Source organism: Tasmannia lanceolata, unplaced genomic scaffold, assembly GCF_043159265.1.
Source record: "Tasmannia lanceolata isolate RefF3 unplaced genomic scaffold, GAP_Taslan_0.1 ptg000012l, whole genome shotgun sequence".
Classification (NCBI taxonomy): Eukaryota; Viridiplantae; Streptophyta; class Magnoliopsida; order Canellales; family Winteraceae; genus Tasmannia; species Tasmannia lanceolata.
In genome coordinates, this window is record NW_027518689.1 from 14,998,405 (window position 1) to 15,026,376 (window position 27,972).

The 27,972-nt window shown below is 38.5% G+C and overlaps 1 protein-coding gene across 3 annotated transcripts; it reads left to right on the top strand.

The window, feature by feature from the left end:
- Positions 1 to 1,294: 1,294 nt before the first annotated feature.
- Positions 1,295 to 27,972, top strand: LOC143887639 (serine/threonine-protein kinase VPS15-like). Of its 3 annotated transcripts, XM_077391750.1 has the most exons (15): positions 1,295 to 1,313; positions 1,409 to 1,575; positions 3,272 to 3,338; positions 3,920 to 4,305; positions 4,467 to 4,541; positions 4,667 to 4,789; positions 4,975 to 5,020; positions 5,130 to 5,290; positions 9,694 to 9,773; positions 17,901 to 18,006; positions 18,118 to 18,294; positions 18,925 to 22,062; positions 25,520 to 25,767; positions 25,856 to 25,955; positions 27,180 to 27,972. In XM_077391750.1, the coding sequence occupies exons 4-15, from the start codon at positions 4,108 to 4,110 to the stop codon at positions 27,351 to 27,353; spliced, it is 4,626 nt and encodes a 1,541-aa protein (XP_077247865.1). In that variant the 5' UTR covers positions 1,295 to 1,313; positions 1,409 to 1,575; positions 3,272 to 3,338; positions 3,920 to 4,107; the 3' UTR covers positions 27,354 to 27,972. The 3 variants fall into 3 exon arrangements, with proteins under 3 accessions (XP_077247865.1, XP_077247864.1, XP_077247866.1); XM_077391749.1 differs by lacking the exon at positions 1,295 to 1,313 and having other exon boundaries at positions 1,340 to 1,575; XM_077391751.1 differs by lacking the exon at positions 1,295 to 1,313 and having other exon boundaries at positions 1,340 to 1,575; positions 3,280 to 3,338.

The following is a 27,972-nucleotide window of genomic DNA, read 5'->3' on the forward strand; positions in this document are numbered from 1 at the left end:
GAATTCTTCTTGCTTTGGCTTCTATTAAGAAGTATGTTGTGCATCAAATGGATGTAAAAACGGCTGGTTTCTAGGAGCACACAACTTCTTGAGTTAATACATTCTGACCTCTGTGATTTTAAAAGTTTCACTACTCGAGGTGGTCGGAAGTATTTAATCACTTTTATAGACGATTTTTCTAGATATTGTCATATTTATCTCCTAAAATCGAAAGATGAAGCTTTTGATAAATTTAAAATTTTCAAGAATCATGTTGAAAATCAATTGAACTTGAAAATTAAGCGATTTAGGAGTGATCGAGGAGGAGAATACACTTTGACAGAGTTCAAGAAATTCTGTGCCTCTCAGGGCATAATACTTGAAACTACTGCTCCTTACTCACCTCAATCTAATGGCATAGCTGAACGTAAGAACCGGACGTTAACTGAAATGTTAAACTCTATGTTATTGACAGCTGGCATGCCTACTAGCTATTGGGGAGAAGCAGTTTTAACTGCAAATCACATCCTGAATAGAGTACACCACTCTAAGTTGACCACTACTCCTTATGAGTTATGGCATAAACATCCTTGTAGATATGACACTCTTAAGACTTGGGGCTGTATTGCTTATATGGGGCAGAAATCTTATACGCCGTGGCCCGTCAAATGGATGGTCTGGATCATCCAATGGTGTAAACCGTAGGATAATCTTTTACCTCATAAATTTACGAGATTTTATATGGTTTAAGCCCCTCTGGTCCATTATTTTTCAAAACAGCATTACCTTCTAAATTTACGAGATTTTATATGGTGTAAGCCCCTGTGGTCCATTTTTTTTTCAAAACAGTATTGTACGGTTTACACCATAGGATAATCCTAACCATCCATTTGACTGGCCACAGTGTATTTATGTTCTGCCCCCAAAATCACTTCCCTAGGATGATCTCAACCCTCACATCTATAAAGGTTCCCATGATATACAGTTCATCTATGGATCCTAGGTACAACCTATGCACGTCAAATGGACGGTTTGGATCATCCTATGGTGTAGCCGGACAGCACTTCTTGAAAAATACTGGAATATACGTGCTTGCACCCTAGAAAAACTCGTCGTCCTTTTCTTTAACGGTTATTTATATGTATAGGCCAATGATAAATTCACACCCAACGTAGGATAATTCGCTCCCCGGATTGACGTTAAGAATCGTTAAAGTCTGCCCCGCACCCCTTTAACGTGAATTGACGTCGAGAAGCGTTAAAGTCTGGGGATGCGAATTATCCTACAGTGAGTGCGAATTTATCATTATCCAATGCATATTAAGGAATAACTAGGTAACCCTAACCCTAACCTAACACTCTGCTCTGATTTTTTTCTTTCTTTCTTTATTTTCTATTTCACAATTTTATTTTCAATCAATCGAAAGAAGAGATCAGCGCGGAGAAGAAGAAAGGAGAACAGTAGAAGAAGAAAGATATTGTGTGCCAGTAAAGGGACGTTAAAGGGGGGCGATTAAGAAATCTTCGGGGGTGAATTTATGAGTGCCCTAATTTTATTCACAATTCGCATAGTTTTCGTATAATCACTCCTTACAAGGTAAAAAATTGTTCAAAATCCTTTTGAATTCGTCTTTACTTGTTTTATTTTTATTTCATTCTGATTTTGATTTTCGTTTCCATGTATCTTTTGATCAATTTTCTGAAAATTTCGGTGGAAATCTTATAATTTAGTCCGAAAATTTTTAACTTTCGGTATCGGTTTTAAATTTCGGTCCCGATTTCGGCCGAAATTTAAAACCATGGTTGTAATACTGTTTCCAATTTAATTGGGAAGTTCGTGCTTTTAAGTCATTGTTTTTTGTTTGACATGCTGAAATGCTAGATACGCTCTGTTGTAATTTTAGGGTTTTTAATTTAATTTGCATTTGTGTAGTTCTTAGATTTTTTTTTTGAATGGTTGTAGTAGCTCTTAGATATTTTAATGGCTTTGATTTGTAAATCATCTGTTTGAGTTCTTCTCTCAAGTCCTAATTTGAGGGATATTTACCAACTTATTTGGCTTGCATCCGATTTAGGTTTTTAAGAGACTAAAATGTTACTCTCTTCTCGATTTACTGTTTCTATTATAGGTTTTTATGTTTCTATGAATGATATTTGTATTTGTCATAGTTTTAAAACTCCCCTGCATCCGCATCGACTCCCTTTTATGTTGGCGGCGTTCCACGTTGCATCGCATCCACGTTCCGCAATTTTCCCTACCAAGTCAATATAAACTCCTTTGACCCTCGAATTATGACCACGTCAACTGAGTACTTTTTTATTTATTTATTGAGAAGGATGTCAACCGAGTACTTAGTCGCGTCAATTGAGTACTCGAACGCATAGTGCCGAGTCGAGTAGGATTTTCTTCAGCCCCTTTACACGGGTATTTGTAAGGTTCTCAGAGATTTAATGGCTTTGTTTTTCCTATAGTGTATCGAGTTCTTCGTTATTATGAACTATGCTGAGCTCTATTTCTTTTTCTTTTTTTGGTCTAAACTCTAAAACGAGAGATTTTGATTTCTATACTTAATGCTTATGAATTTCGAATGAGATCTCAATCATATTAAGATATTTAGGCCTTACCCAAAAAAATTTAATAAGGTCTACCTGCAATTATATTGTACCTTTTCCATGTTAGAGAGATTGATGACCTTTCTGATGGTTAAATGACGTATTGGATAAAAATGGGAAAATATAGAATGCTCATTATTTTAATGTTGGTGTGCTCTATAATGAATGCATTCCATGAGAAGAAACGACTAGTTTTGCTCTTAATTTTCATTGAAGTGTCATGATGTATATTTTAGTCTTGATAATTGGTCCTTCGGGAAAATGCAGTATGCTCAATTTTCTTGTGTTACTCCATCAAGATTTGTAGAAGATTCTTGTGACTTTTTCCACTGTTTTTTTTCTTATATTCAGGTCTTTTTTTTGCAGTAAGAACAAACTTTCAGAATTGAAAAACATATCCAATAACAGAAAAAATCAGTTCTTTTTCTTAATGCTTCGAAATTCTTTAAGATATGCTGTTTTTTTTCTTCTTGCTGCTCAAATTCATTGAGGTTATTAGGTATTTTTAGCGATGCTATTTTTTAGGGTTTTGGTTATGCCTTTTTTTTTTTGCGTGTTTGGATGATCTGGATTTGATGTGGTTGTGAATTTATCATGGCAAATTGGTTTGGAACAGTCGTGATTCTCTGCCATTTATTAGAAGGTGTTGGATTTTGATGTTGCTATCATTTTCAATGTAGGGTTTCAGATGTGTGCCCTATTGGGCAATTGGTGGAAGCAGGAGCTTTGTGGCCCCTATTGCTGAAGGTATGCATATATTTTGTATATAAAGGATTTGAGCCCTTTTCAGCCTTGATTCTTGGGTTTCATCACGAATTTTGTTAAGACTTGATTTCAATACATATTTTAAAGATTATTGGGCATAACAAGGCCCTAAATCTGATTTTGCTTCATGAATATGAATCATTGACTGTTTTAGCTGCTTGAATGCTATGTTTTTAAGGTCTGATGTGAATACACGTGTTTCTATTTTGTTGAGGCCTGGATTTGCCACATGTGGGCTCCACATGATGTATGGAGGCCACCATGTTTAGGGACCACATAAATTTGAGGGTTCTACTTGGCCCAACATGTGCTGGTTCATATAATTTGTATATATGGTCACATGCGGGCCCACTTATTTTTTGGGCTATTGTGGTGTCTACCATATGTGGACCCCATATTTGACTACCTAGATGGCCACATGTGGGCTCCACATGATGGATGAGATCAAGTAGGTGTCCACTCAATAAACTCTCTGTTTATTTTCTATCCAACTAAACCCACACATTTCTATTTTTTGTTTATTTTCTCTATAGTTTCCTGACAACTATTCACCCATGTCATAGGTTTTCCATTCCATTTCCTTTCCATTTGCTACATCATATCCCTACACTTTCCCAGTCAAGCAACTGAACAAATCCTTAATGTATGGAAAGGAGTTGGAAGAAGAATACATGCTCTCTCTCTCTCTCTGAGTAAAAAATGTTTCCAAATTGAATCCATATGAGAGAGAAAGGAGAATAAGAGAGAAGAGATGGGGAATAAGATAGCTCGAACAACCCAAGTGTCAGCATCAGAATACTACCTCCATGACCTCCCATCCTCCTACAACCTTGTCCTCAAGGAGGTCCTAGAACGTGGCAGGTTCCTCAAATCCATACAGTGCAAGCATGATGAGGGTCTCGTCCTTGTCAAAGTCTACTTCAAGCGTGGTGACTCCATTGATCTTAAGGTGCTTTTTTTTTGTTCTCTACCCCTCCCCTCTTGATTCAAGTTTTCACATATTTAGGGCTTAATGCTTCTCTCCCTTTCACATTATGCCCTCCATCCATGAGTTAGAGGAACAATCTCTTAATATGTTTTTGCCTTTTCTTTATATCTATGCTTTTGCAGGACTATGAGAGGAGGCTATTCGAGATTAGGGAGATCATCCGTGGCATCCAACACTCCCATGTCTGGCCATTCCAAGTGTGTACTTTTGTCTTATGTGCACATATGCAAATGAGGATTCACTCTCATCATCATCATTATCCACAATTGCTATCATCTTTCAAATTCTTTACTTATTTCCTTGAGTTTTTGTTAATTTTTAGTACTGGCTAGAGACGGACAAAGCGGCATACCTTTTGCGTCAATATTTCTTTAGCAATCTTCATGACCGATTGAGCACCCGGCCCTTCCTCAGCCTCATCGAGAAGAAATGGCTAGCTTTTCAGGTTAGGGAAAGCCAATATGACCTAATTTCGGGAGAAATTGAAACCGAAATCCGAAATTTATTGATTTCGGACCCAACCGAAGTCCGAAATTTAAAACAATGGTTGCACCTTAGGTTTTTTTTTTCATACGGATTTTTTTTTAATGTTCCCTATATTGTTGTTAACATAGTGCTCTAGTTGTGCAGCTACTCTATGCAGTTAAGCAGTGCCACGAGAATGGCGTTTGCCACGGTGAGCATCTTGAAGCCAATGCCCTTGTTTTGCAATTCTGTGATCCACGTTGATGATAACATACACAGTGTATTGCCTTCTTAGAAATTGATGCTTTACTTCGATACAGGAGATATCAAGTGCGAGAATGTTGTGGTCACATCTTGGAATTGGCTCTACCTCACTGACTTTGCATCGTTCAAGCCCACATACATACCCGATGATGATCCCTCAGATTTCTCATTTTTCTATGACACTGGAGGGAGGAGGCGTTGTTACCTCGCTCCAGAGGTTAGTTCCTTTCTTCGTATTCGCTCTATTATATTTGATATAAATTTGTGATTTTGGTAGATTTTGTTAGTTCCGAGCTTATAATATTGTTTTTGCTTGGAGTGCTATGCAATAAGCCATCGATTACCCCTTTCCCAAACAGGATGACTCATTTTTTAGCATCTCTGGCTGAACAAGTCAGCCGGTGTTTCACATTTTTAGCTTGTAAACTGTCATGTTTCCATCCTCCAAGCCTATTTTCACATTTGTTGGATATTTTGCTTTATCACTTGAAAAATGAATGCTTTGCCCATGCTAGTGCTGTAGAACATTGCATGCTAGTGCTGGAGAACATTGATAAACCCGTATTCTCCTATATTTTCAAAGGAGGCACCAATATGTTGACGCAGCCATGTTCATTTTTATGTTTATGTTGGTATATTTAAGGAATATAAAACCGTTAAAGGAATCTTATGTCTAAAGTTCCATTTATCGTAGAGAACTTGAAGACAAAATGTGTTTACCTTCAACCTGGCCTATGTGTGAATAGCCAATGACTTGCGACTGATGCTCCTTGGTTTTTTGATGCACTTATAGTAGGTTATGAAACAAACCCTTGTGTTGTTTGAGATAATTATTCAGCATTTGGTTCATAAGCCATTGCAACACAAACCCATAGGTTCTTCGAACCATAAACTAGAGGAATAATGGCTTTTGAAGAGAGATTTTTTTTATGAATTTATGTTTTTTATTTGAAAATTGTGAAATATTTTAATTGGAATTTTTAATTTAAAAGTAGGAAGGTTCGAAATTGACCATAAAAGGAGGGGATTAAATCATGACTTGATTTTGTACTGACATTATCACACCAACATTAACAACACCCATTTTTGGGCTTGTGTTGCTCTCAATGGCTAAAGGATCCAGTTACGTTGATTTGCATGAGTTAGTAGTTTTGCTAGAATTTTCTAAAGTTCAAAATTATGTCGAATAAAGGTTGACTTCTAATTTAAATTAGCTGCAACACAAGCCCATAGGTTCTTCGAACCATAAATTAGAAGCGTACTCATCTGAGCGACCCCTTTAAATCCAACAATGAAATACCCGATTCCAGTTCCACCTCCCGAGAATGAGACGCCTATTGAGTCGAGGTTTGTGGACATAATTCCAACCCAAAAAGGAGTCCCTTATTAGGGAGGATGTCGGGGAATGATTGAATCGAAGAGTTCGAGGGAGGGAACCCAGATCCCAGATCAGAAGAAGTCTAGTCTCGCCCATCTATCAATCAAAAGACAATAGTGCAGCTCTGGATTGAATGATTATCGATCTTTTGACCCCGATTCAAGAGAGGTGCGTTCATAGATCTCCACTCTTCGACTCGACTTCCCCCCTCTTTTGGTTCCGTTCCGGATCAACAGCTAGAGCGGCACAATTCTTCTCCTTCTCCCCACAATGTCTCTCTATTTGCCCTCCCTCCCCAACCAATTGATCTTTAAAATGAGGATGGTTAGGAATTAAGGGAAAAAAGGTTCTATAGGCTTCGAATTTCTTGTTTGAAGAATTTTTTTTTGAAGAGAGATTTTTTTATTTATGAATTTATGTTTTTTATTTGAAAATTGTGAAATATTTTAATTGGAAGTTTTAATTTAAAAGTAGGAAGGTTCGAAATTGACCATAAAAGGAGGGGATTAAATCATGACTTGATTTTGTACTGACATTATTACACAAACATTAACAGCACCCATTTTTGGGCTTGTGTTGCTCTGAATGGCTAAAGGACCCAGTTATGTTGATTTGCATGAGTTAGTAGTTTTGCTAGAATTTTCTGAAGTTCAAAATTATGTCGAATAAAGGTTGACTTCTAATTTAAAGTAGCTTCAACACAAACCCATAGATTCTTCGAACCATAAATTAGAGGCGTACTCATCTGACTAAATTAGCTCTCCTGTTCACAAATTGGTAGAGAATACTTTCTTGTTGCAGCAGGGTAGCAAGACTCTAAGCAAGTACCATAGTACTTTGAGGTATGTGGGAAGGGCTGGATGTGCATCAAGCCTTGTCTAATGATTTAAAGCTGCTGAAGAGAGAACTAGAGGAGTTTAGACTTTAGAGTGGCCAAATTCCTCTCATTTCTTACCCTTAGTATCACTCAATTTGTGGACATATTTTGGCCAGTAAAAAGCTTTCCTTATCTTACTGCATCTATTAGTGGCTTCAGTGTATTGGAATGTTATTGACCTGCAATGGTAGCATTGGTGATGGATTTGCTCTCATGAATTCTACCATCAAAAAAGATAGTGGAAGGGGAGGAGGTAGTGCCTTTGGTAGAGGCTCTGTTGGCCTTGATCTAGGGGGTGCATGTGGTAGAAGCCATGGTGTTTTGAAGTGTGTTTGTGTCGATGAAATAACACTATTTCAGCTAAGTGTTGGAGTAAGTTTGTCAATCCTGTGTGGGCCAATTAGTTTTCTTATACAGTAAGAGGGTGATGATATGCAGCCAAGTAGTTTTATCGAAAATCAAACACACAATTTCATCAGTCAAAGAGGTTGATTCTTATGATAGAGAGGGGGCTAAGCCATTGAGAAACCACCTTTTCTTCATAATCTTTGGTATTGTTGAATGACGTCTTTAGCAGGTCTATTGATTCATTTAGAAATCACCTACATCAGGAGGTGAGTGGCAAACAAGCATGGAATTGGTGTCTTAGGGTTTTTTTAATCAAATTCTTTTATTACTGGCTACTAGGTGCCACTGAGATTGTGGCTCCAATGTTCTGGTTGTGGTCTTTCATGGCCCTCTTGATTGCTTTCTGCTGGACTTCAGGTATTGAATTTTTTTTTTTGGACAATTGACCTCTTGATTCATCAGCTTTGGCAAGTCCCCGAGCAATATAAGATGTGTTATGCAGCATAAGAGACTGTCTACCACCTCACCCATTGCCTGCTTGCATCAGATTTATGAAGCCTCGTGATTTCTAAGTTTAGCATAATGTGGTCATTCCATGATTAATGGAGGAATTGCTAGACCTCTGCGCTCTTTCTTTCCTTCCTTTTAAGGGAAGATCTCTATGGAAGATAATTCTACTAGCCATATTCTGGACTGTACAGAAGGAATCAAGGAACAAATCTCAACTCAACTCAACTGAGCCTTTGTCCCAAACTAGTTGGGAACAAAGTAATAGAATATTTTGGGGAAGAGCAAAAGTGTAGATATGGCCCTTGTTTGAAATTTTAGTTTTGGTTTTGGTTGCCACGGAAACGGAACTTTCTTGTTTTAATTGGAAATTTTGGTGGAGATTTTCTTCTATTTTTGATGAAATAGGTGATTTAATTGCGGGCACATCTATTGTTTTCAATCATGTTCGGAGGTCCGCAAATGGAGAGGCGGACTCTTTGGCTAGGAGTGGGGTTAGGAGGTTGGAGTTAGAGTGGTTTGACTTCCTTCCTCCTTAAGAATTGTATTGTTTTTGTTTTTGTTGTTTTGTTCTCTTCTATTTTTGGTTGGGGTCCATCTCGGCCCTCTTCCTTACCATTTCAAAAAAAAAAAAAAAAGGGAAATTTTGGTAGAAAATCTGTAAAATCACGAAAATGTATGAAAACATATGCAAATGATAGAATTTTAAGATGAAACTTCGGGAAATCCTAGATGAGCACAATTACACACTTAGAAACTATCATATAAGCAAGACAAGTATCCATAATGGTTTAATAACATCAAACACCTAGTGACGTGTGTTGTCTCACATGTTTGATAATTTAGTACATACGACATTTCACATGCAATTCATATAAATATTTATATATAATATATAAATCACATTGCACATGCAATTCATAATAAAATAATTATGTAATATGTAATAAGTATACCACTAAAGGAATTATGATTTTGATTTCGATATGCTTTTTGGTATCAGTTCGGTATCGTTTTGGTGGTGATCGAAATGGAAACATTTCGGTCATTTCGTATCTGTTTCGGTGAAAATTTAATACCATGGTTTTAAATAGTTCTTTTTTAAAGTCCCCCAGGCGATAATCTTGGGGTTTTTTTGGGGTCGAGACTTTCTAATTTAATTTGGAAAGCTTACTTGGTTTTGGAAAGTTATTTATATGACCATTTTCTGACTAAGATTGGATTGAATATATATTTTATTGTTCTTAGTCGGCTAATTTATCTGAGTCTATTGTGCTCTCTTTTTTGTTTTGATTAATTTTCTGTGGTGTTACTGTGTTCTCATGTAAATTTAGTTTATCTCTGCTGCAGTTTTCAATCTGCCTTGGTTACAAAATGGCCTCCTATACACATGAAGTTAATTATTTCTTGAAGGACCTAATATTTGGCACTTCACATTCAAATTTTCCTTTTTTTTTTTAATTTTATTTTTTGACAATTAATGATCTTGTGTAAGTTAACTGACTTTCAGAGATTTTATGAGCATGGAGGTGAGATGCAAGTTGTACCAGATGCACCTTTAAGGCCATCTATGGACATATTTTCTCTTGGGTAAGTATTTTCTGCAAATTATGGCCAAAATGCCTAGGAACATTTTCTTGGATGTTTACTAGGTCATGTTCCATTTATGGATTTTAGCATGACTGTAATTGTTTCTAAACCATATAGCTTGCATTTGAGGACTATTGTTGTTTTAGTTCATGCTGATAGAGCTCTAGAGATTAATATATTGAAGGCCTTAAGCAGTCCTGGTCATTATCATAATCACAGCATATCCCAAAGCCATAATGGAAGCGACAGATCATTTGCCTTTTTAGTCCTATCATGCTACATTTCAGTACCAATCTCCAACATGCTCTGGTGGTTAGAGGGAATAAATTTCCTATGCCATGAAGTCTAGGGTTCAAAATTGTTACGCCGATTAAATCATGCTACATTTCAGTGAAAAGTTTAATTTGGCATGATCTAAACTAAATTTTGTAACTTCTTCTAATGCTGCAAACAGTTTTTCTAGTGCATCAATATTTATGTGAAAGCTAAAAGTAGATTTGGACTTCATAAACTACACTTGGACTCCATTAACACACGGCACATTTTCACTTGTACAGACATGTACATCATATATGCACATATTACAGATAAGCGAATATATTGTCAATCTCATGTAAATAAAGCCCTTTTTGGGAAGTGGTTGTGGAGGTTTGGTGAGAAGAGAAGTCATCTCTAGCCGAAGGTAATCGAAACAAAGTATGGTTCATGTGCTGGTAATTGGACATTGGATGACAAATTTTGGCCCAAAGCTCTCACGGTTTGGAGGGACATCTTGAGGCAGAATCTCAACTTTCAAGGATTTCCATCAACAAAGACTGGAGGGAAAATTCCACTGCATGGAAGACTGGAAGTAAACCATGTTACGTGGATTTAAAAAGTATAAGTTTGAGTTTGACTGCACCTTTGAATCTTTTCAGTTTTTGTAGAAGAGTGGAATTAGGCAAACTGGAGGGAAAAATGCCATTGCATGGAAGTAAACCATACTGCATGGATTTCAAAATTATGCTTTTTGAGCTTTACCACAACTTTGGATATTTTCAGTATTCCGAGATTGCATGCAACATAAATCTCTGTTTGGCCATAAAATATTTTGGGGTTGACTCGTCAAGCCTATCTGAAATTTTATAACTTTTATAGTCTTTAGGGTTGCTAAGAAATTTTTTTTTGGAAGGTGAGAATTGTGATTAGCATATTCTCAACAAGCATGTTATCGTACGCCATATTATATTTGCATTGATATGTCCTCGTGATCTCTTTTAGTCAATTATAAGCTTGTTTACCTAATTTGGGGTTCTATTTTCTCTTCAAGTGCTACAATTTACTTTTTGTTGAGTGAAATCAGTAGGGAAATAGAGTAAATCTTGTCACCGGAGAGCCATACAGAACGTATTTTCTGTTGATTTTGGTATTCTTTTTGCCTTCATTCCTTTGTGACCGAAAGTCTTTATGGCAAAACCAAGATGAGAAATGTGGTTTCGACTAAGGGGTGCAAAGACATTGACATTTAGAAGATCAATCTAGGTGGGAGGGAGTACGTAAGCCAGAGAAGGTTGTTCACCATGGGGGTGGAGGCTTGTATTTTGTTGACATTAATTTCCATTATAATGATTGACTCTCCTAAATGTTACTTTAGCACTTTATGGGCCTATTGCAGTATCCATGGTCACCTTTCCATTTTGTGATTGTTGGTGAAGCTTTCAACTAGTTGTTTTTTAGAGTTGACGTGGGTAATCTTGTCCCGCCTATATTGCACCTTCAATTTGCGGACATCCCTTATTTTATTTTGCACTGTTTTAATGTAATCTAAGAGTATGATTCGTGCTAGGTGCTTGAAGCATTTTTGGGACTAAGCATTCATCTTGGGTAAAAGTATAACAATGTACATTGGTATGGAAGTAAAAATGTGGAGTTTGTATGAGATGGTTTGGAATGTTGGCCATTATAGATAACATGCATAGGCTTGTCTCTAGGATTCGGTCTCCCATCAAAGTCTTGGACAAATATGTTTGGATGTTTTCTAAATAGGAAGCTTTATTGAGGAGGTTTATATTGGTTGGATATGTATTGGAAGATTTGGAGTGGGATTGTGGGCTTCTAGTTAGAGCTACTAGCTCGTGTGTGCATACTTGGAGGTTCGTGAGTAATTCTGGAGAACTTATGAGCTTAACGAGTCATTTTTTTCAATTAAAGAAACTCAAACCAGCCACAAGTCAGACCATGCATTCAAACTTAGTCACACCACAGTAAAAAAATTACTTTGAGTTAGCCTTTGGGTTAACTCACAACTAACATGAAAATCTACCTCAAGCATGCATTGTCAACAACAAATCACATCAAGGGTAGGCAATAATAAATATGGTTGTAATAAGATAAGTCTAAATACAAGTTGAGAATAAAGCTCAAAACAAATAAATCCTAGGGCCCAAAGAGAATCATCTAACTGTGATAAATAAACTCAAGTATGAAGTGGGCTCAAAGGTGGGTGGATGATGGGTGTTGGTGAACCAAAATCAAGGCTACTGACTGAAAGAATAAATATGGTTAGATCTTATGTGTCACCCTCTGATCCCGTGTGTCGGAGGTCCAAGAGAATGGATGAGAACCCGGGAAAGTCCGTATAGTCCAAGATAACCACAGTCCGCAATGGATGGAATCGGAATGGAGAAAATGCCCTCGTGTGCAGCCCAGACACCGAAATCAATGAGGAAATATGTATAAGGTAGTAATGTGCTGATTTGTAGGGAACTAGGGATGGACATGAAGAAATCAAGAAGAAAAGTGTAAGAAAGGCAAGGAAGGGGCTGTGCCAGCAGGATTATCAAGTGGATAGAACTAATATAGAAAGAAGAAAATCAAGAAGCCAAGAAAAGGGATAGAAGAGACTGTTGGGAGGTGAAAATCACTGTATATGGCTGTAATAGTCCCTGATATAGCAAAAAAAAATAAAAAAATAGTAAGAAGATTGGAATGTGATAGGTAAAGATGGAAGCTGGCTGCAATCATTGATGAAATTAGGGACCTGGTCGAGGCAATTGCTCCTACATTTCTGCCTAGAAGGCTCTTGTCAAATGAGGATGTGGATGAGTTGGCCAAAATAGAGCGGACAGGGAGGAGATGTTGATTGTACAAGACTGCACATAATGGTTTCTTTCATCGGTTAGCTGGTATGGTCGGGATTGGGGAAGTAGAACCACCTTGTACAGGGTTTTGTTTTTGGCTTTGGGCCTTGTATTTTTTGCTTCTCGAGCATTCAAGTAGCGAGTCAGCTGGCCTATGTATCTTTACTGACCAGTAGCCCTGCAAGTTTGGGATGGTGTCGGGTTGCCTCTGTTTCAGTTGATAGATTTCTGTAGTTTGGGCACACCCTATCTATGTGAGGGCCTATCAAATGAATGGTTTGGATCACCCAAACAATGTGGGCCCATTGTATTTTAAGCCATCGGTGTAGCTAAGTTAGCTACACGTATGTGTAGCTACACCTCTCTCTCTCTCTCTCTATATATATATATATATATATATATATATATGAGAGAGAGAAGAGTAGGTACTCCCTGGAGTAGATAACTTATCTACTCTGTAGCTTAAAATAACAGTTGGGGCCACATTTTTTGGGTGATCCAAAGCATTCATTTGATGGGCCCTCACATAGATAGGGTGTGCCCAAAAAATCAGCTCCATAGGATCATCCTAACCCTATGAACTGTGGAGGCAAAAATGGACGTTGGTGATCCAAAGCATTCATTTGATGGGCCCTCACATAGATAGGGTGTGCCGATAGGATCATTCTAACCCTATGAACTGTGGAGGCAAAAATGGACGTGTATAAACCTGCACAAATCTGTCCATTTTTTGCCTCCACAGTTCATAGGGTTAGGATGATCCTATCGAGCTGATTTTTTGGACACACCCTATCTATGTGAGGGCCAAATGAATGCTTTGGATCACCCAAAGAATGTGGCGACAACTGTTATCTTAAGCTAGGAAGTAGATAAGTTATCTACTCCAGGGAGTACCTACTCTTTTCTCATATATATATATATGAGTAAATAGTTCCTGCGCTCGAGCTCAGATAGCTTATCTGTGCTTGAGTGCAGGAAACAAGGGTGGGCCAACATTTTTTGGGTGATCCTAAGCATTCATTTAAAGGCCCCATCCATGATGGGGCCTGTACCAAAACACAGCTCCATTGGATCATCTTAGGGTGTCCATTTGTGGGTCAAAAAATGGACAGATATTGTTTGTCCACAAACCTGCCCATTTTTTCACCCCACAAATGGAAGGGTTAGGTTGATCCAATGGAGCTGATTTTTGGTACACACCCCATACATGATGGGGCCTTTCAAATGAATGCTTAGGATCACCCAAAAAAATGTGGGCCCACCATGTTTCCTGCACTCGAGCGCAGATAAGCTTATCCTATTTCCTCTCTCTCTCTCTCTCTCTCTCTCTCTATATATATATATATATATATATATATATATATGGGATTTGCTAGCGTCAATCGCAGAAGGCATTTCCCGGATGGGCTGTTGCATGTGAGAGCGCCACACAGGCTCACTTTTCAGCAGATTTTGTCTTCATTCATGAGGTGGCTGCTTTCACATGCAACAGCCCATCCACAACACAAAATGCCTTCTGCGATGGACGCTAGCAAATCCCTATATATATATTTATACTAGTTGCAAACCCGTGCGTTGCACGGGGCGAGAGAAAAAAACTAAATTGTTTATAAAAAGTAGGTCAACCTTCACATGAAAGTAAATAATATATTTTTTGAATGGTTAAAAGCAAATAATAATCCTCAATCATCTAGAAGAAACATGTAGGTTAGCACAAAACAGAGCAAGAAGAATAATAGAATTCTTGATAAAAAAGAAGAGGATAGGGTCTGCGGGGATGAATGAGTAGATGAAGCGGTGGTTCTCACTCTACCTCTCAAATGTATGGAAAGAATCAGCATCACATAGCATTTTAAACTCCTAACTATAATAGAATTAATGTTCAATATCAACCCGTAAGAAAATTATCATACCTTAAACATAACCTGTAGTTATTTTCTTGAATCAATGCCCATATGTGAGAATGAAGATGTCCGAAAAAATTATTTTTCAGCTGTACAAATTATTAGTTTTCCTTATGATACTTTTCCCAAAAAAGGATAGTATAAGGACAGTTTCAGCGCTGTAGAGATTACAACAGCTACCTTAAATTTAGAGCCCAATTCTTCGTAATCCCTTCAACATTTTTATCTTGAAGGTGATTCAGCTACAACTGGAATAGTCTTAACAACCCCTTTAAGGGACCCAAGACACGACAACTACCATTTTTCACAGAACTATCCTGTGTACATCAAATTAATCAGAGAAGTAAATGCATAGAATCAAAATATATAAAGAAAATGTAACAAAGTAGGTTCAAACATCCCAAACAAAAAGCAAAATAAAGGAATAATTCACCAAAAATAAAAAATATACTAAAAGTTGAAGAGAACTCCAAGAAAAAATTAAAAGGAGAGAGAGAGAGAGATTTCAACCTACGGGTCTGAAAACTGTGTGATAGTGATCAAACTAAAAGCCCAGTAAGAATAATGATAGTGCAACTGCTCTCTAATCCTTCCTTAAAATCAGTAGTTTACAAATAGCATGTTGTAAGTTGCTGAGCTAATCACAGATTTTCAGCAATAACCTAAAAAAATCGCTACTGAGATGGCAGATTTGAACATAAGACAAAAAAAACCCCTTAAGCTTCTTAAAAATATCATTTCCGTCCTTAACTCCTTATCACAGTGTCATGACTCACAACCATAGTGACCATTTTTTAGGTAAAAACTTTGTCTAACACTTTTCCAGCTACCTTTTAAAAGTTTTACTTAGATATAAGTTTTCTTTGAAAAATGTTTTGCCTAGAAAAGAAATTAACAAACCATAGCCGTAAAAAAAAAATTAACAAACCATGGAAAACAGTAGGAATATTCTTGGTTCCTATTAATGGTGATATTTGAAAAATGTTTTGCCTAGAAAAGAAATTAACAAACCATAGCCGTAAAAAAAAATTAACAAACCATGGAAAACAGTAGGAATATTCTTGGTTCCTATTAATGGTGATAAGAACTTTTCTGTTCCTTTGTTTTTTTGTATTGTGTGTGTGTCCATCTCTCTCTCCCAACTCATTTTTGTATTGTGTACCTTTTTTTCTATCGAAACTTGTACGGAGTATTCTGGTTGTCACGTGCTGAAGGTTAACAATCGGATCTCTCTCATACACGTGACATGTGTGCAGCGTTCAGGACCGTTGATAATTTGGTCACGTGTGAAGATTGATCTAAAATGCATCTTCTAGGGTTCCACTAATGAAAAAAAAATGCAAAAGAAAACATGAAGGATGGAAAAAAAAAATGTAAATAACAGACTTCAAATAGTTGAAAAAAATAGAGAAACAAATTGAGAATTTTTTTTAAAAAGAAACGGCAAATAATTGTAAAACTATAAACACTAAATTAATAGCAATGAAATGTAAAGGTGAAGTCAAAAAATTAAATAAAAACCACACCAGAAAAAAGCAGAGGAAAATAGTCAGTACACCTTTCTCAATAGGAAGATGTGTTCTCCATCTGCGATGGTTCCATGTTCCTATTCTTCTTGTGCAGCTGGTTTCCGGGCTGCCACAAAATGGAAGGAAAAATAACCAAAAATTGTCAAGTGGAAAATAGTAGTCGCCCAAAATAAAGCAGAAATAATTGCCATAAAAAAATTACGGGGAAAATAATAGCAGGAAGAGGAAAAAAAATATCAAAATAGGAAGAAAAGCAAGAACCATCATCATCTTCTTCTCATTCTTCCCAATTTAGAAAAAACATTCAAAGGGAAGTGAGGGACAATAATAGACCAAGAGTAAAAAAGCTAATTCGAGATTTTCTCTAGATCAAAGAGAATAGATGAAAATATGAATAGAAGTACACAGACACAGATGGAAAAAAACAATATATAGATATCTTCTTTTACCCTGCAGGATAAAGAGAGATATTAATTCATCAGAACAAAGCAAAACCTCCCAAAAGAAGTGGCATTTTAGATCTTCTTGGAGAGAGGAGCTAAACATCCTTTTTAAGTAAGAAGTATAAAATAGGAAGAAATGGAAAGTAAAAGTTGAAACGTTTGGAATACCAAAAAAGATGTTGGAATATGGAACATCCAATATAAGAAGGATATCAATGGGCGAAAATCAAGGAAAAACTTATATTCGATGCTCATCAGAGAGAGAGAGAGAGAGAGAGAGAGAGAGAGAGAGAGAGAGAGTAGATAATGACTATTTGGTAATAAATGAGAGATTTGCGTTTTTCTTAGAATAGCAGTAAATCTTTTGGAATTCAGACTTTTGAAATTCCACGCACATAGGGAGGGTGTGCCACGTTTCCTTTTCTTTAGGGAGAAGTCTCTAAAAAAGGCTTTAACATTATTCGAGAATCGTGTGAGGATACCGGGTATAGAAGGGTGCCACGTAGCACAACCACGGAGTCCCACATTCCATTATATATATATATATATATATATATATATGACATTTATATATATAGTAATATGTGTATTTATCCTTTATTGAAAATTGCAAAAGATGAGACAAATCTTCAAACATTCGTGCAGACATCCACAACTATAATAATCTCAATTGAAGATTTAGAGTTTAAATTCTATTAGTAGTTGTTCTTATTTAAGTTATGACACCCAGTTGGCTGGGAAATATTATTATGATGTTTAATGGTTAGCATGTTGCTGTGTTTACCTCTTCATGCGCTGCATCCTGATCAACTGAGCCATGCATCTGTGATCTGTATTAATCTATAACACACGGCGGAATAAATCTTCTGAATGTACTCACGTTTAGAAATACAATCTGCAGCGGTCCTACTTTACTTCTGTGGCAAAGGAGCTTGCTCTTATACGTAATTCTAAATTATTCTAATGGAGTCCGCAAAATAATAAATTTCTGTCGACATTAGTGTGGTGTGGCATTTTCCATTTAAAACAGCATCATTCTCTCAATCATTTTTTATAACACATTATTTCATGCACCTGGGGTTCTTCAAAAGGTTGTTTTTACCCTGCTTGCTTCCGTCTTCACTTATTTCAGTTGTGTTCTTGCGGAGCTTTTCCTTGAGGGGCAGCCATTGTTTGAATTATCCCAGCTACTTGCTTACCGCAGAGGGCAATACGATCCTAGCCAATACCTTGAAAAGGTGTTGTACTTTAATTTTCCCTAGCTACATTCCCACACTTTGTTGTATTCATTTTAGTTCTTATTCACAGTCATCATATGAGCTGGATTGGTGTATGTTTTCTGAGTGTAGATACCAGATTCTGGAATTCGCAAGATGATTCTTCATATGATTCAATTGGATCCCGAGTCAAGATTGTCTTCCGAAAGCTACTTGCAGGAATATACATCTGTTGTCTTTCCGAGTTACTTTTCGCCGTTTCTTCATAAATATTTTTCCTGCTTGACTCCTCTTGATTCTGATACAAGGGTAAGTACTTTTAGCAAGTGATACAGAGTGCTTTCTGTGAGATACATAGTATTTCACCTAAGATTTTTGAAAAAAAAAATACTGTTACACCCACATAAGAATTTTGAAAAATAAAAATAGGTTAATTTCTAAAATCTCTACGTGGGTGTTTATTATTACATGGACCAAGATGCCCGTGCTATAATCACCATATTGCCCTCTTTTTAATTTTTTTTTTATTACTTTTCTTTTCCATATTATTAGGGAATTTGGGTTCAACCCAGTGGTCCCAACATCATGAGCCTTGTGTACGTCGAACCACCAATAGGCATAACCCTCAAATTAATGTAGACTCTAATCTACATTTCTATTCCCAATTAAATGAAGAGAAAATAGCTTACACTTGCTAATTAGTTTTCTCTATCTTTGTTAGTGAGGAGGTTAGATGGACTTAATAATTTGTGCGAACTTGGTGTCAATCCTATAGGCTGCAGTGTTATATGTGGCTACTACTATCCTTTGACCATGTAAAATACAACAAAGTTTAGCAAAAGCATACTGACATATGTTGAATTTAGATATGTCTAAAGATTAGGGTTTTACATAATATTATTGCTGAACTATTCTTTTTTTTATTTTTTTATTTTGTAGGTTGCAGTGACACAGAGTGCTTTCTGTGAGATACATAGACAAATGATGAGTAGTGGGCTGGGTGAGGAGATGGTTCCTAAATCAGGCACATCCTCCAGCTCCATAAGCGAAGAACCTTTTCAACAGAGTGACAATGAGAAACCAAATTTGAATTCTCTAAACGGATCCTTAAGGAAGAGAGTTGAGGTTGAGAAGGGCATGTTTGGAGACCCGTTTCTTCTTGTTGGTGATATCACTTCTCTCTTTCGGGGTGTCGAACAAAGTAGCAATTATTCTTCTACAAAGGATAAGCATGAAAATATTCCTGGTGATGTTACAAAGACTCCTGCATTTGTTCAAAATGTTAAGTACTATAGCAAGCAATCTAGAATCAAGCAACCCCATAATATTCCAATTGGACTCAAGGGAAATGATTTCCCATCTTTCAGAAAGATCTCAAAAGCCGACTTGAATTCTTTAATGTCTGGATATGATTCTCAATCCGACACTTTTCAAATGCCTTTTTTTCCAGAGCCAGAATATAATTTGAGCTGTGAAGGAATGGTCCTGATCGCATCACTACTTTGTTCATGTATACGGAGTGTCAAGCTACCCCAGTTGAGAAGGGTAGCTGTCCTTCTTTTGAAGTCGTGTTCCTTGTATATTGATGATGAAGACCGCTTGCAACATGTGCTTCCCTATGTTATTGCAATGCTTTCTGATCCTGCCGCAATTGTACGTTGTGCTGCTTTGGAGACATTGTGCGACATTCTGCCCTTAGTCAAAGATTTCCCTCCCAGTGATGCAAAGATATTTCCCGAGTATATTCTTCCTATGCTCTCAATGCTACCTGAAGACCCAGAGGAAAGTGTCCGAATTTGTTACGCTAGCAATATTTTCAAGATTGCCCTAACTGCTTATCGGTTCTTGATTCACTCGCAAAGTTTGAGCGAGGTAGGGGTCCTTGAAAAGCTGACTGTACCTCAGAAATTCTCCGCCCCCGAAACACGTAGACAACTCCGTAGTGCAAGTAGTGATTCGCAGCTTACACAATTGAGGAGGTCCATAGCTGACGTTGTGCAAGAATTGGTAATGGGCCAAAAACAAACGCTAAATATTAGGAGAGCACTCCTTCAGAACATTGGTAACCTCTGTTGCTTCTTTGGTCAGAGGCAAAGTAACGACTTTTTGTTACCCATCCTCCCAGCATTTCTAAACGATCGAGATGAGCAATTAAGGGCGGTTTTTTATGGGCAGATTGTGTTTGTCTGCTTTTTTGTTGGACAAAGAAGTGTGGAGGAATATCTTTTGCCTTATATTGAGCAGGCTTTAAGTGATGGGATGGAGGCTGTCATTGTTAATGCGTTGGAATGCTTGGCCATGCTGTGTAAAAGTGGATTTTTGCGGAAGAGAATACTACTTGAAATGATTGAGCGGGCATTTCCATTACTATGTCATCCCAGTCAGTGGGTAAGAAGGTCGGCCGTCACTTTCATTGCAGCTAGCAGTGAAAGTTTAGGCGCTGTGGATTCTTACGTTTACCTTTCCCCTGTTCTTCGCCCTTTCCTCCGTAGAGAACCATCGTCACTTACTTCGGAAAGATCTATCCTTTCATGTCTTAAGCCTCCAGTCTCAAAACAGGTGTTCTACCAAGTTTTAGAAAGTGCCAGGAGTTCAGATATGTTGGAGAGACAGAGAAAGATATGGTACAATGCATCTGCCTATTCAAAGGAGAGGGAAGCTATTGAATCGAATCAGAGAGTTGGAGATTTAAAGCCAATGAAGAATAACAAATCTGCCAACAATTCCATGCTGCAACCAGGGATGCCGGACACCGAAGATAGTGCCAAGTTGAGAGCAATTGGAAGTTATATCCGCAATGCGACCAGCACTATGGAGATTCGAGATACCCAATCCTCAGACAAGTTGCAATTCTCTGGATTTATCTCCCCACATGTTAGTGCTGGGAACAGTTTGATTTGTGATGGACCTTCCGAGGGTATACCCTTGTACTCCTTTTCCATGGATAAGCGACCACCTGGTGTAACCACTACATGCTCCGATTCTTCATCACAGTGGAATCCTGTAGGAACCGCCGCATCATCCATGCCTTTGATGGATACAGTTAATAAATCATTCAGCTTGGCTAGTTCAAATGCACCTAAGCTTGCTTGGGGCTCCTTCAGCATTGGTAATGGCTCTAAACAAGTTTATAAAGTGGTGCGAGATGGAGAAGGAAGGGAGAATGATCAAACTGCCTATGTCACCAGCAAATTTCAAGATATTGGTATATCAGGTAGCGCATCATTGGGTGCGGATGATGTGTCATCACTACCTGATGTAGCTGGAATGCCGTCTTTTGCCAGAGGGTCATCAGTTTCAGACACCGGATGGAGACCTAGGGGTGTCCTAGTGGCACATCTCCAGGAGCACAGTTCCCCCATCAACGACATTGCTATCTCAAATGACCACAGTTTTTTTGTTAGTGCATCCGACGATTCCACCGTGAAGGTTTGGGATACTAGAAAGTTGGAGAAAGATATCTCTTTCAGGTCGAGGCTGACTTATCCTCTAGACGGGGCCCGCGCATTATGTGCTACAATGCTCCGTGGATGCACTCAAGTTGTTGTGGGAGCATCTGACGGGACATTACACATGTTCTCCATTGATTATATATCCAGAGGTTTGGGTAGCGTTGTGGAGAGGTATTCAGGTATTGCAGACATAAAGAAGAAAGTGGTTGGTGAAGGTGCCATTCTCAGCTTGATGAACTATGGTATAGATAGCTTTGCAAGTCAAGCGATTTTGTACAGTACTCAAGGTTGTGGGATCCATCTGTGGGATACAAGGACGAATACGACGACATGGACACTGAAAGCAGTTCCTGAGGATGGTTATGTGTCTTCTCTTGTGACTGGTCCTTGTGGCACTTGGTTCGTGTCTGGGTCCTCAAGGGGTGTACTTACTCTTTGGGATCTGAGGTTCCTTCTACCGGTTAATTCATGGAAGTACTCTCCGGTATGCCCTGTGGAGAAAATGTGTCTACTCATCCCCCATGCAGTGGCCCCTGTGTCTGCTATGGCGAGGCCACTTGTTTATGTTGCTGCAGGTTGCAATGAAGTTGCCCTCTGGAATGCAGAGAACGGAAGCTGCCACCAGGTACTTAAAAACTAGGGTTGCAACGTGGGTCGGTCGGGTCTAATTTTTAATAGGAAAACTCGAGATTCGTAAACCTGACCCTACCCAAGATAGTTTCTCGGGTCGGGTCGGGTTTTATTTTTTATTTTTTGAAAGATGACTTACATACATTGATACTATGAAAGTTACATAAGGGACCAGGAGTCCCACTGTCATTACAAAGTATCAAAGAAGGCATTCAAGGGCATACCCTGAATTACCCAAAAGAGCCCTTTAGGCCGTAGAGACCTACACCTACCGTAAACGACGTAGAGCATATCTTGCTCCACAGATCAACTAACATATATGCTTCCCCAAGGCGCCATAATTTCTTTCCAGAACTACCACCGACTCTCCTATTCTCTCTCATCGAGATTTCTCGAAGGACCAACCCCCTTGGGGTATCTACTTCTTCCTTGTAACTCACCTGAGGTGGAATTGTATAGCCCAGTTGCACTAACATTTCATCTACAAATTAAAATCGCCATTTTGTCAGTAAAAACCTAGAATTATATACTCTACTTCAACCACCGACCATATCTTTCCAAAATCCATATTCTTTTTCCAAAAATTCCCAAAAAACTCATCTATTTAACCTATTGCCGAAAAAGGCTCATTCTACTTCCTTACCATCTTTTAAAAGTTTGTTCATCCAATCAGAACTAAGTTCCAACTTCCCAAAAACCATCTGTCACAGATCAGAGCACCAAAACTACTACAGGCTCGGAACTTTCATGCACATTCGCTCAATTCCACCAATAGGATCCCAATATCTAATTCCAATTCCAGATCATTGGAGAAGTATTCAGAGGCGAATTGCGGATAAGGAACCTCTTCCACCGGATTCATCCGGATTGCTATTAGTTCTGAGATCTTGCGAATGCAAAGAGTTCGCTTCGCCTCCCATTCTATCCGTCTCTGGTTGTTCGCATATTCCATGCAGCTTAGGAAAAAAGGAAGTTTATAAATCGGTATACATATATCCTTTACATTATAAGTACCAGTTAAAGGGAAAAATTCATCCGCAATGAGCCTGTAGTCCTCCTGAAACTGCTTCCATTGCCGTTTGACGATTCCTTTAACTAATTCAGGAGCGGTAGGAGCTTCCACCGAGGCTCTTACAACATTGTATTTTAGATTGCGAACCCACCGGCGATGATTAGACCATTCCACAAAGTCGGGAAGCTCTTTTCGTAATCTCTTGTAGGTTCGAGCAGCCGAAGAAGAAGAAGAAGCCATTCTCCTAATTACTGAAAAAGTTTTACTTACCTTATCTAAGGGATTCCAACCGATCAGTTAATATTATTGCCATTATCCCTTGTGTAAATAGAGTAGAAAGAAACCACCCATAATTGCGTGTACTTGGGCCCAACAAAATAATGATTACGGCCTTAGGTTTCTTTCCCAACAGGGATAAACACCTGTTCGACTTTCAAAATGGAAGAAGACGTACTAACCAAGCAAGAAACGTGTCACCTAGGAGTCTGGGACCCATTAATACCTAAACCTGATTCCTTAATGCAAAAACTACACTTGGAAAGAATAGGAGGCTTTTCTCTAGGCCTGACGTCCCATCAAATGCTGCAATACCTGACACGAACGGGATAAGCCAGACTTTGGAAGCTGAGGGAAGGAATCGTGGCACACAAGTTTGCGCAAAAAGTTTCCTAGCAGTTTATAAGCTTTGCTGTTAGATTTTCTCAACCTTTTTGTGACTTGGCTATTACGTCCTCATTGCTGACCAATAGAGAAAGATTTCGTATTACCTCCCTTGGATTTGACATCATTTAAGGCCTTGGAAAATCCACTACGATTTTGAATTTTGAATTTCAAAGGTAGATCTTGGGATCCGCCCACATGAGAGATACCGGGTTGACTCAACTGAGTTAGGACCGGTCCCAAATCATCCCGCCTATCGCCCGCACCCCCCTCATCTGACTTTGGTCTGAGTTGTCCATTTGCCCCAAAAATTTTCCGTTCATTCGACCTCATTGAACGAGGGTCTTGGGGCTCAACCGAAGGTGGTAAGTTCAATGGATCAGCAAGGGATGGGGAGACCTTCTTTGATAGCTCCAGAAGAAAGGGCTTGGAGGGCCGAGAGACTATATCAATTTTGAAGATGGTCTCCTGAACTCGGATATGAACAAAAGGCCTTATTTAATCCATCTCCGAGGGAAGGATCAGAGCTGAGGCAATCGTCATTCCTTCCATCTTCACTCTTAAAACTGTACCAAAGAGACGGCCAAAATCCTCTACCTTAGATGTCGCCCATACATGAAGCGGAATTCCTGAAAAATTGATCCACATCGCCTTCTTCTCAGGCTTGATGATCGGGCTCCACGCGGAGAGAGAGGAGAGGAAATTCCCACAAGCATTCGCTTCCAGTTTCAAGACCTTGTCTGCCATTGCTTCTCTGGTGAACATGAACAAAATCTTGTTGTGACTGAAGGTACCTACCTGGCCTAGGAAGAGTTGGGATTTTCCAATGATTTCTCGCTCGATTCCAAATATCTGACAGGCTCCAATTTTCCCATTTTGGCCTACCAACCAAACAAGATTTTTGAAGGTTACTTCGTTCCACCACCTCTTTACCAGAGATAACTAAGGTTGGAATTCCGTCAATAGAGCTGGAGGTTATGTTCCTAGAATCCGGCCAAAGACCCCCTGATTTTTCCTCCAATACTTCTTTAGGTCGCTAGAGTTTCCCTTTTTCTTTTACGATCTTACAAACCCGGCACTTAAACCGCCATCTGAAATTAAAGCATCTGCAATCCTTGCAAACCCAGTCTCCAGTTCGGGATCCCAAAATTGACATTTTTTTTCCATGTCTTCCTCCAAGCGGATTTTAGAGAATAGTCACCTTCAGGTAGCCCGATTTTTTTTTTTCAAATATCCATCAAAAATATTGATTTAGGAAATGAAACACCCCACTTGCCATTTTTTGTGGACCTAGCTACTTTTGGTCTGGTTTTATTTTTTAATGTAGGTTAGTGACTAATTTTAAATATTGTAGGAAAAAAAAACAAATTTTCACACCAAAAATCTCTAAATTTATGTCATCAAGTGAATAAATTTATGAGGGAGATTATATTTTCACACCACGGACATGTCACCTCAATGAAAACAATCATATCAATATATTGGAAAATAATCTGTTATGTTATTCGAGAGATACTTATGAAAGTTATAGTACACCTATATGAGTCAGGTTGGGTTTCCAGTTTTTTTCCTTTAAACCCGACCCTACCCAAGATTGAGTCGGGTCTTTCAATCTCAAACCCAGCCCACCCAAGACCCATGATTTCTGAACCCGACCCATGTTATTTTCAGCTCGGGTCGATGCGGGTAGGGTAAAACCTAACCCAAGTTGCAACCTTGAAACGATTTGTTGCTAGTCTAATTTAACCATCAGAGGATTTTACATTTCATTCTCTTGCAGGTATTGAGACTAGCCAACACTGATGGTGATGCTGAAGTGTCCGACATTCCTTGGGCCTTAGGGAGATCTTCCAGCAAGTCGAGTTCTAAACAGGATCTGAGACGGAAAACCAATCCAAAGTACAGAGTTGATGAGTTGAATGAGCCGCCACCTCGTCTTCCTGGCATTCGTTCATTACTTCCCTTACCAGGAGGAGATTTGTTGACTGGGGGAACCGACTTGAAGATACGACGTTGGGACCATAGCAGGTTGTGCTTTATATTTCATCTTCTACCATAATTTTAATTCTCTTTCACACCAATGTCACTGTTCTGATTGCTCGTCACCATGTTACAGTCCTGAGCGTAGTTACTGTGTCTGTGGGCCTTCAACAAAGGGCATGGGAAATGATGAGTTTTATGAGGCAAGATCTACTTACGGGGTGCAAGTTGTACAGGTATGGGGACTGGAATGGGTCTTAATGTTTTATTTCCTTTCTGTTGGGAAAGTCAAGATTGAACCTGTAGCCTCGCTGCTGAGACCCTCTTATCTTTAGAGCTAGTACATGGGGCAGAGCCCCAATATGTTCATAGTTTAAAAGTTCCAATTTCTCAACCGACTCACCAGGTTTAATCAATGTGTTGACTTGTGAGCAAGCTCATGTTTTTAGAGAGGAAAAAAATGAACCGGGCAATGTGGTTGCATGGCTTTGGCCTTTTGGATTCATGTCTACTCAGATAAGTCTATGCTAAAGTTGTGGACTGGCTGGCTTTGGCTCCGAGCCTTGAGACCTGAGTTCAAAGGATCCAGAAGCCATTTCAATTATCTCACTCTAATTGGTGGGATGGGTCCTGGGCAAGGTTTTAAATTTTGGTTTTGTTGTCGGTTTCGGCCACCACCGAAATCGAAATATTTCGGTTTTGGTGGAAATTTCGGCCGAAATCATGTAAAATTAGATTAAAAATTTCGCTAATTTTAAAATGGGAAATGTTATCAGCGCTACTGTATTTTGATGAGGGCACTCCTTACTTTATTAAAAGTACGTTATGGCCCTCACCATAGGATGATCCAAACCGTCCATTAGATGGGCCACGGCCGAAATAGGTTGTGCCCCCAAAATCATTTCCATAGGCTGATCCTAACCCTCCGATCTATAGAGGGTTAGGTTCAACCCTCTGACATTCAGATCGGAGGTTTAGGATCAACCTATGGAAATGATTTTTGGGGCACAACCTATTTAGGCTGTGGCCCATCTAATGGATGGTTTGGATCATCCTATGGTGAGGGCCATACCGTACTTTTAATAAAGTAAGGAGTGCCCTCATCAAAATACGGTAGTGCTGAGAACATTTCCCTTTTAAAATTTCCCTGGAATGTCTAAAATTTCGGTGGAAATTTCGGCAATTTCGTTGAAAATCTTTATATTTTGGTAGAAATTTTGTAAACAAGAGTGAAAAATGAAATTTCGTGAATTTCGGCAAAATTTCAGAATTTAGGCGATATTCCAGCGAAATCCTGTAAAAATCCGATTCATGGTGTATTTCTTTTCGGCCTTGGCTGAAACTGAAATATTTCTGCCGAAATTTAAAGCAATGGTCCTGGGGTCAAGGCCCGTCCATTCTATTTGGGGCAATCATTGTCTGATTTTGCAAGATTGATTTGCCCTCTTGGTGTTAAACAGGAGACACACAGGCGACCTCATGCGAAGTTGACTCCAAAAGCTGTCCTTGCTGCAGCTGTGACTGATTCTGCTGGTTGCCACCGCGATTCCATACTCTCCCTGGCATCTGTGAAGTTGAACCAGAAGCTCTTGATCTCCAGCAGTAGAGATGGTGTCATCAAGGTATGGAAGTAAAATAAGCTAACTGTGTATATATGTAGTTCAGTTTATGCAAAAAAGCAGGAAGTCCCTCTCAGATGTATATTTATTAGCTTGGTACGACGGGAAACAACTGCCCCTCATGAGAAAGATGAGCCATCATTGTACAGGGTTGTTTTCCGATGAAACCAGCGATGAACATGAAGAAAAATAAAATAAAATAGAAGAAACAACAAATGTTAAAAGTAAAAAAAAAAATGATGCTTTAATGGTTTGAAATAAATTATAAACACAAAAATGAAAACAAATTCAATTAGGTCTGTCTTGATCGCAATTTTGGATCGCTTTGAAACACATGCATTGTGATACCCTTTCAGCATGAGACCTCATCTCTTTGTGTAGTCATCTCTTTGTGATCTCCTTTTATATCTAACATATGAAAGGATAAATGTGGCTTGTTAAAATCAATGCTAATAGTTAATGTTCAGTTGGTGTGGATGATATTTGTTAAATGGATGAATTATTAATTGATAACCATAAAAAGTTAGTTGTCTATTGCTTAACATGTAAAAGTTCTTTGATCAAATAGTTGTGATTGTTTGGTGCATAACTCTTTTTTACCTTTATCACATTATTGATTGAGCTTACTTGTTGA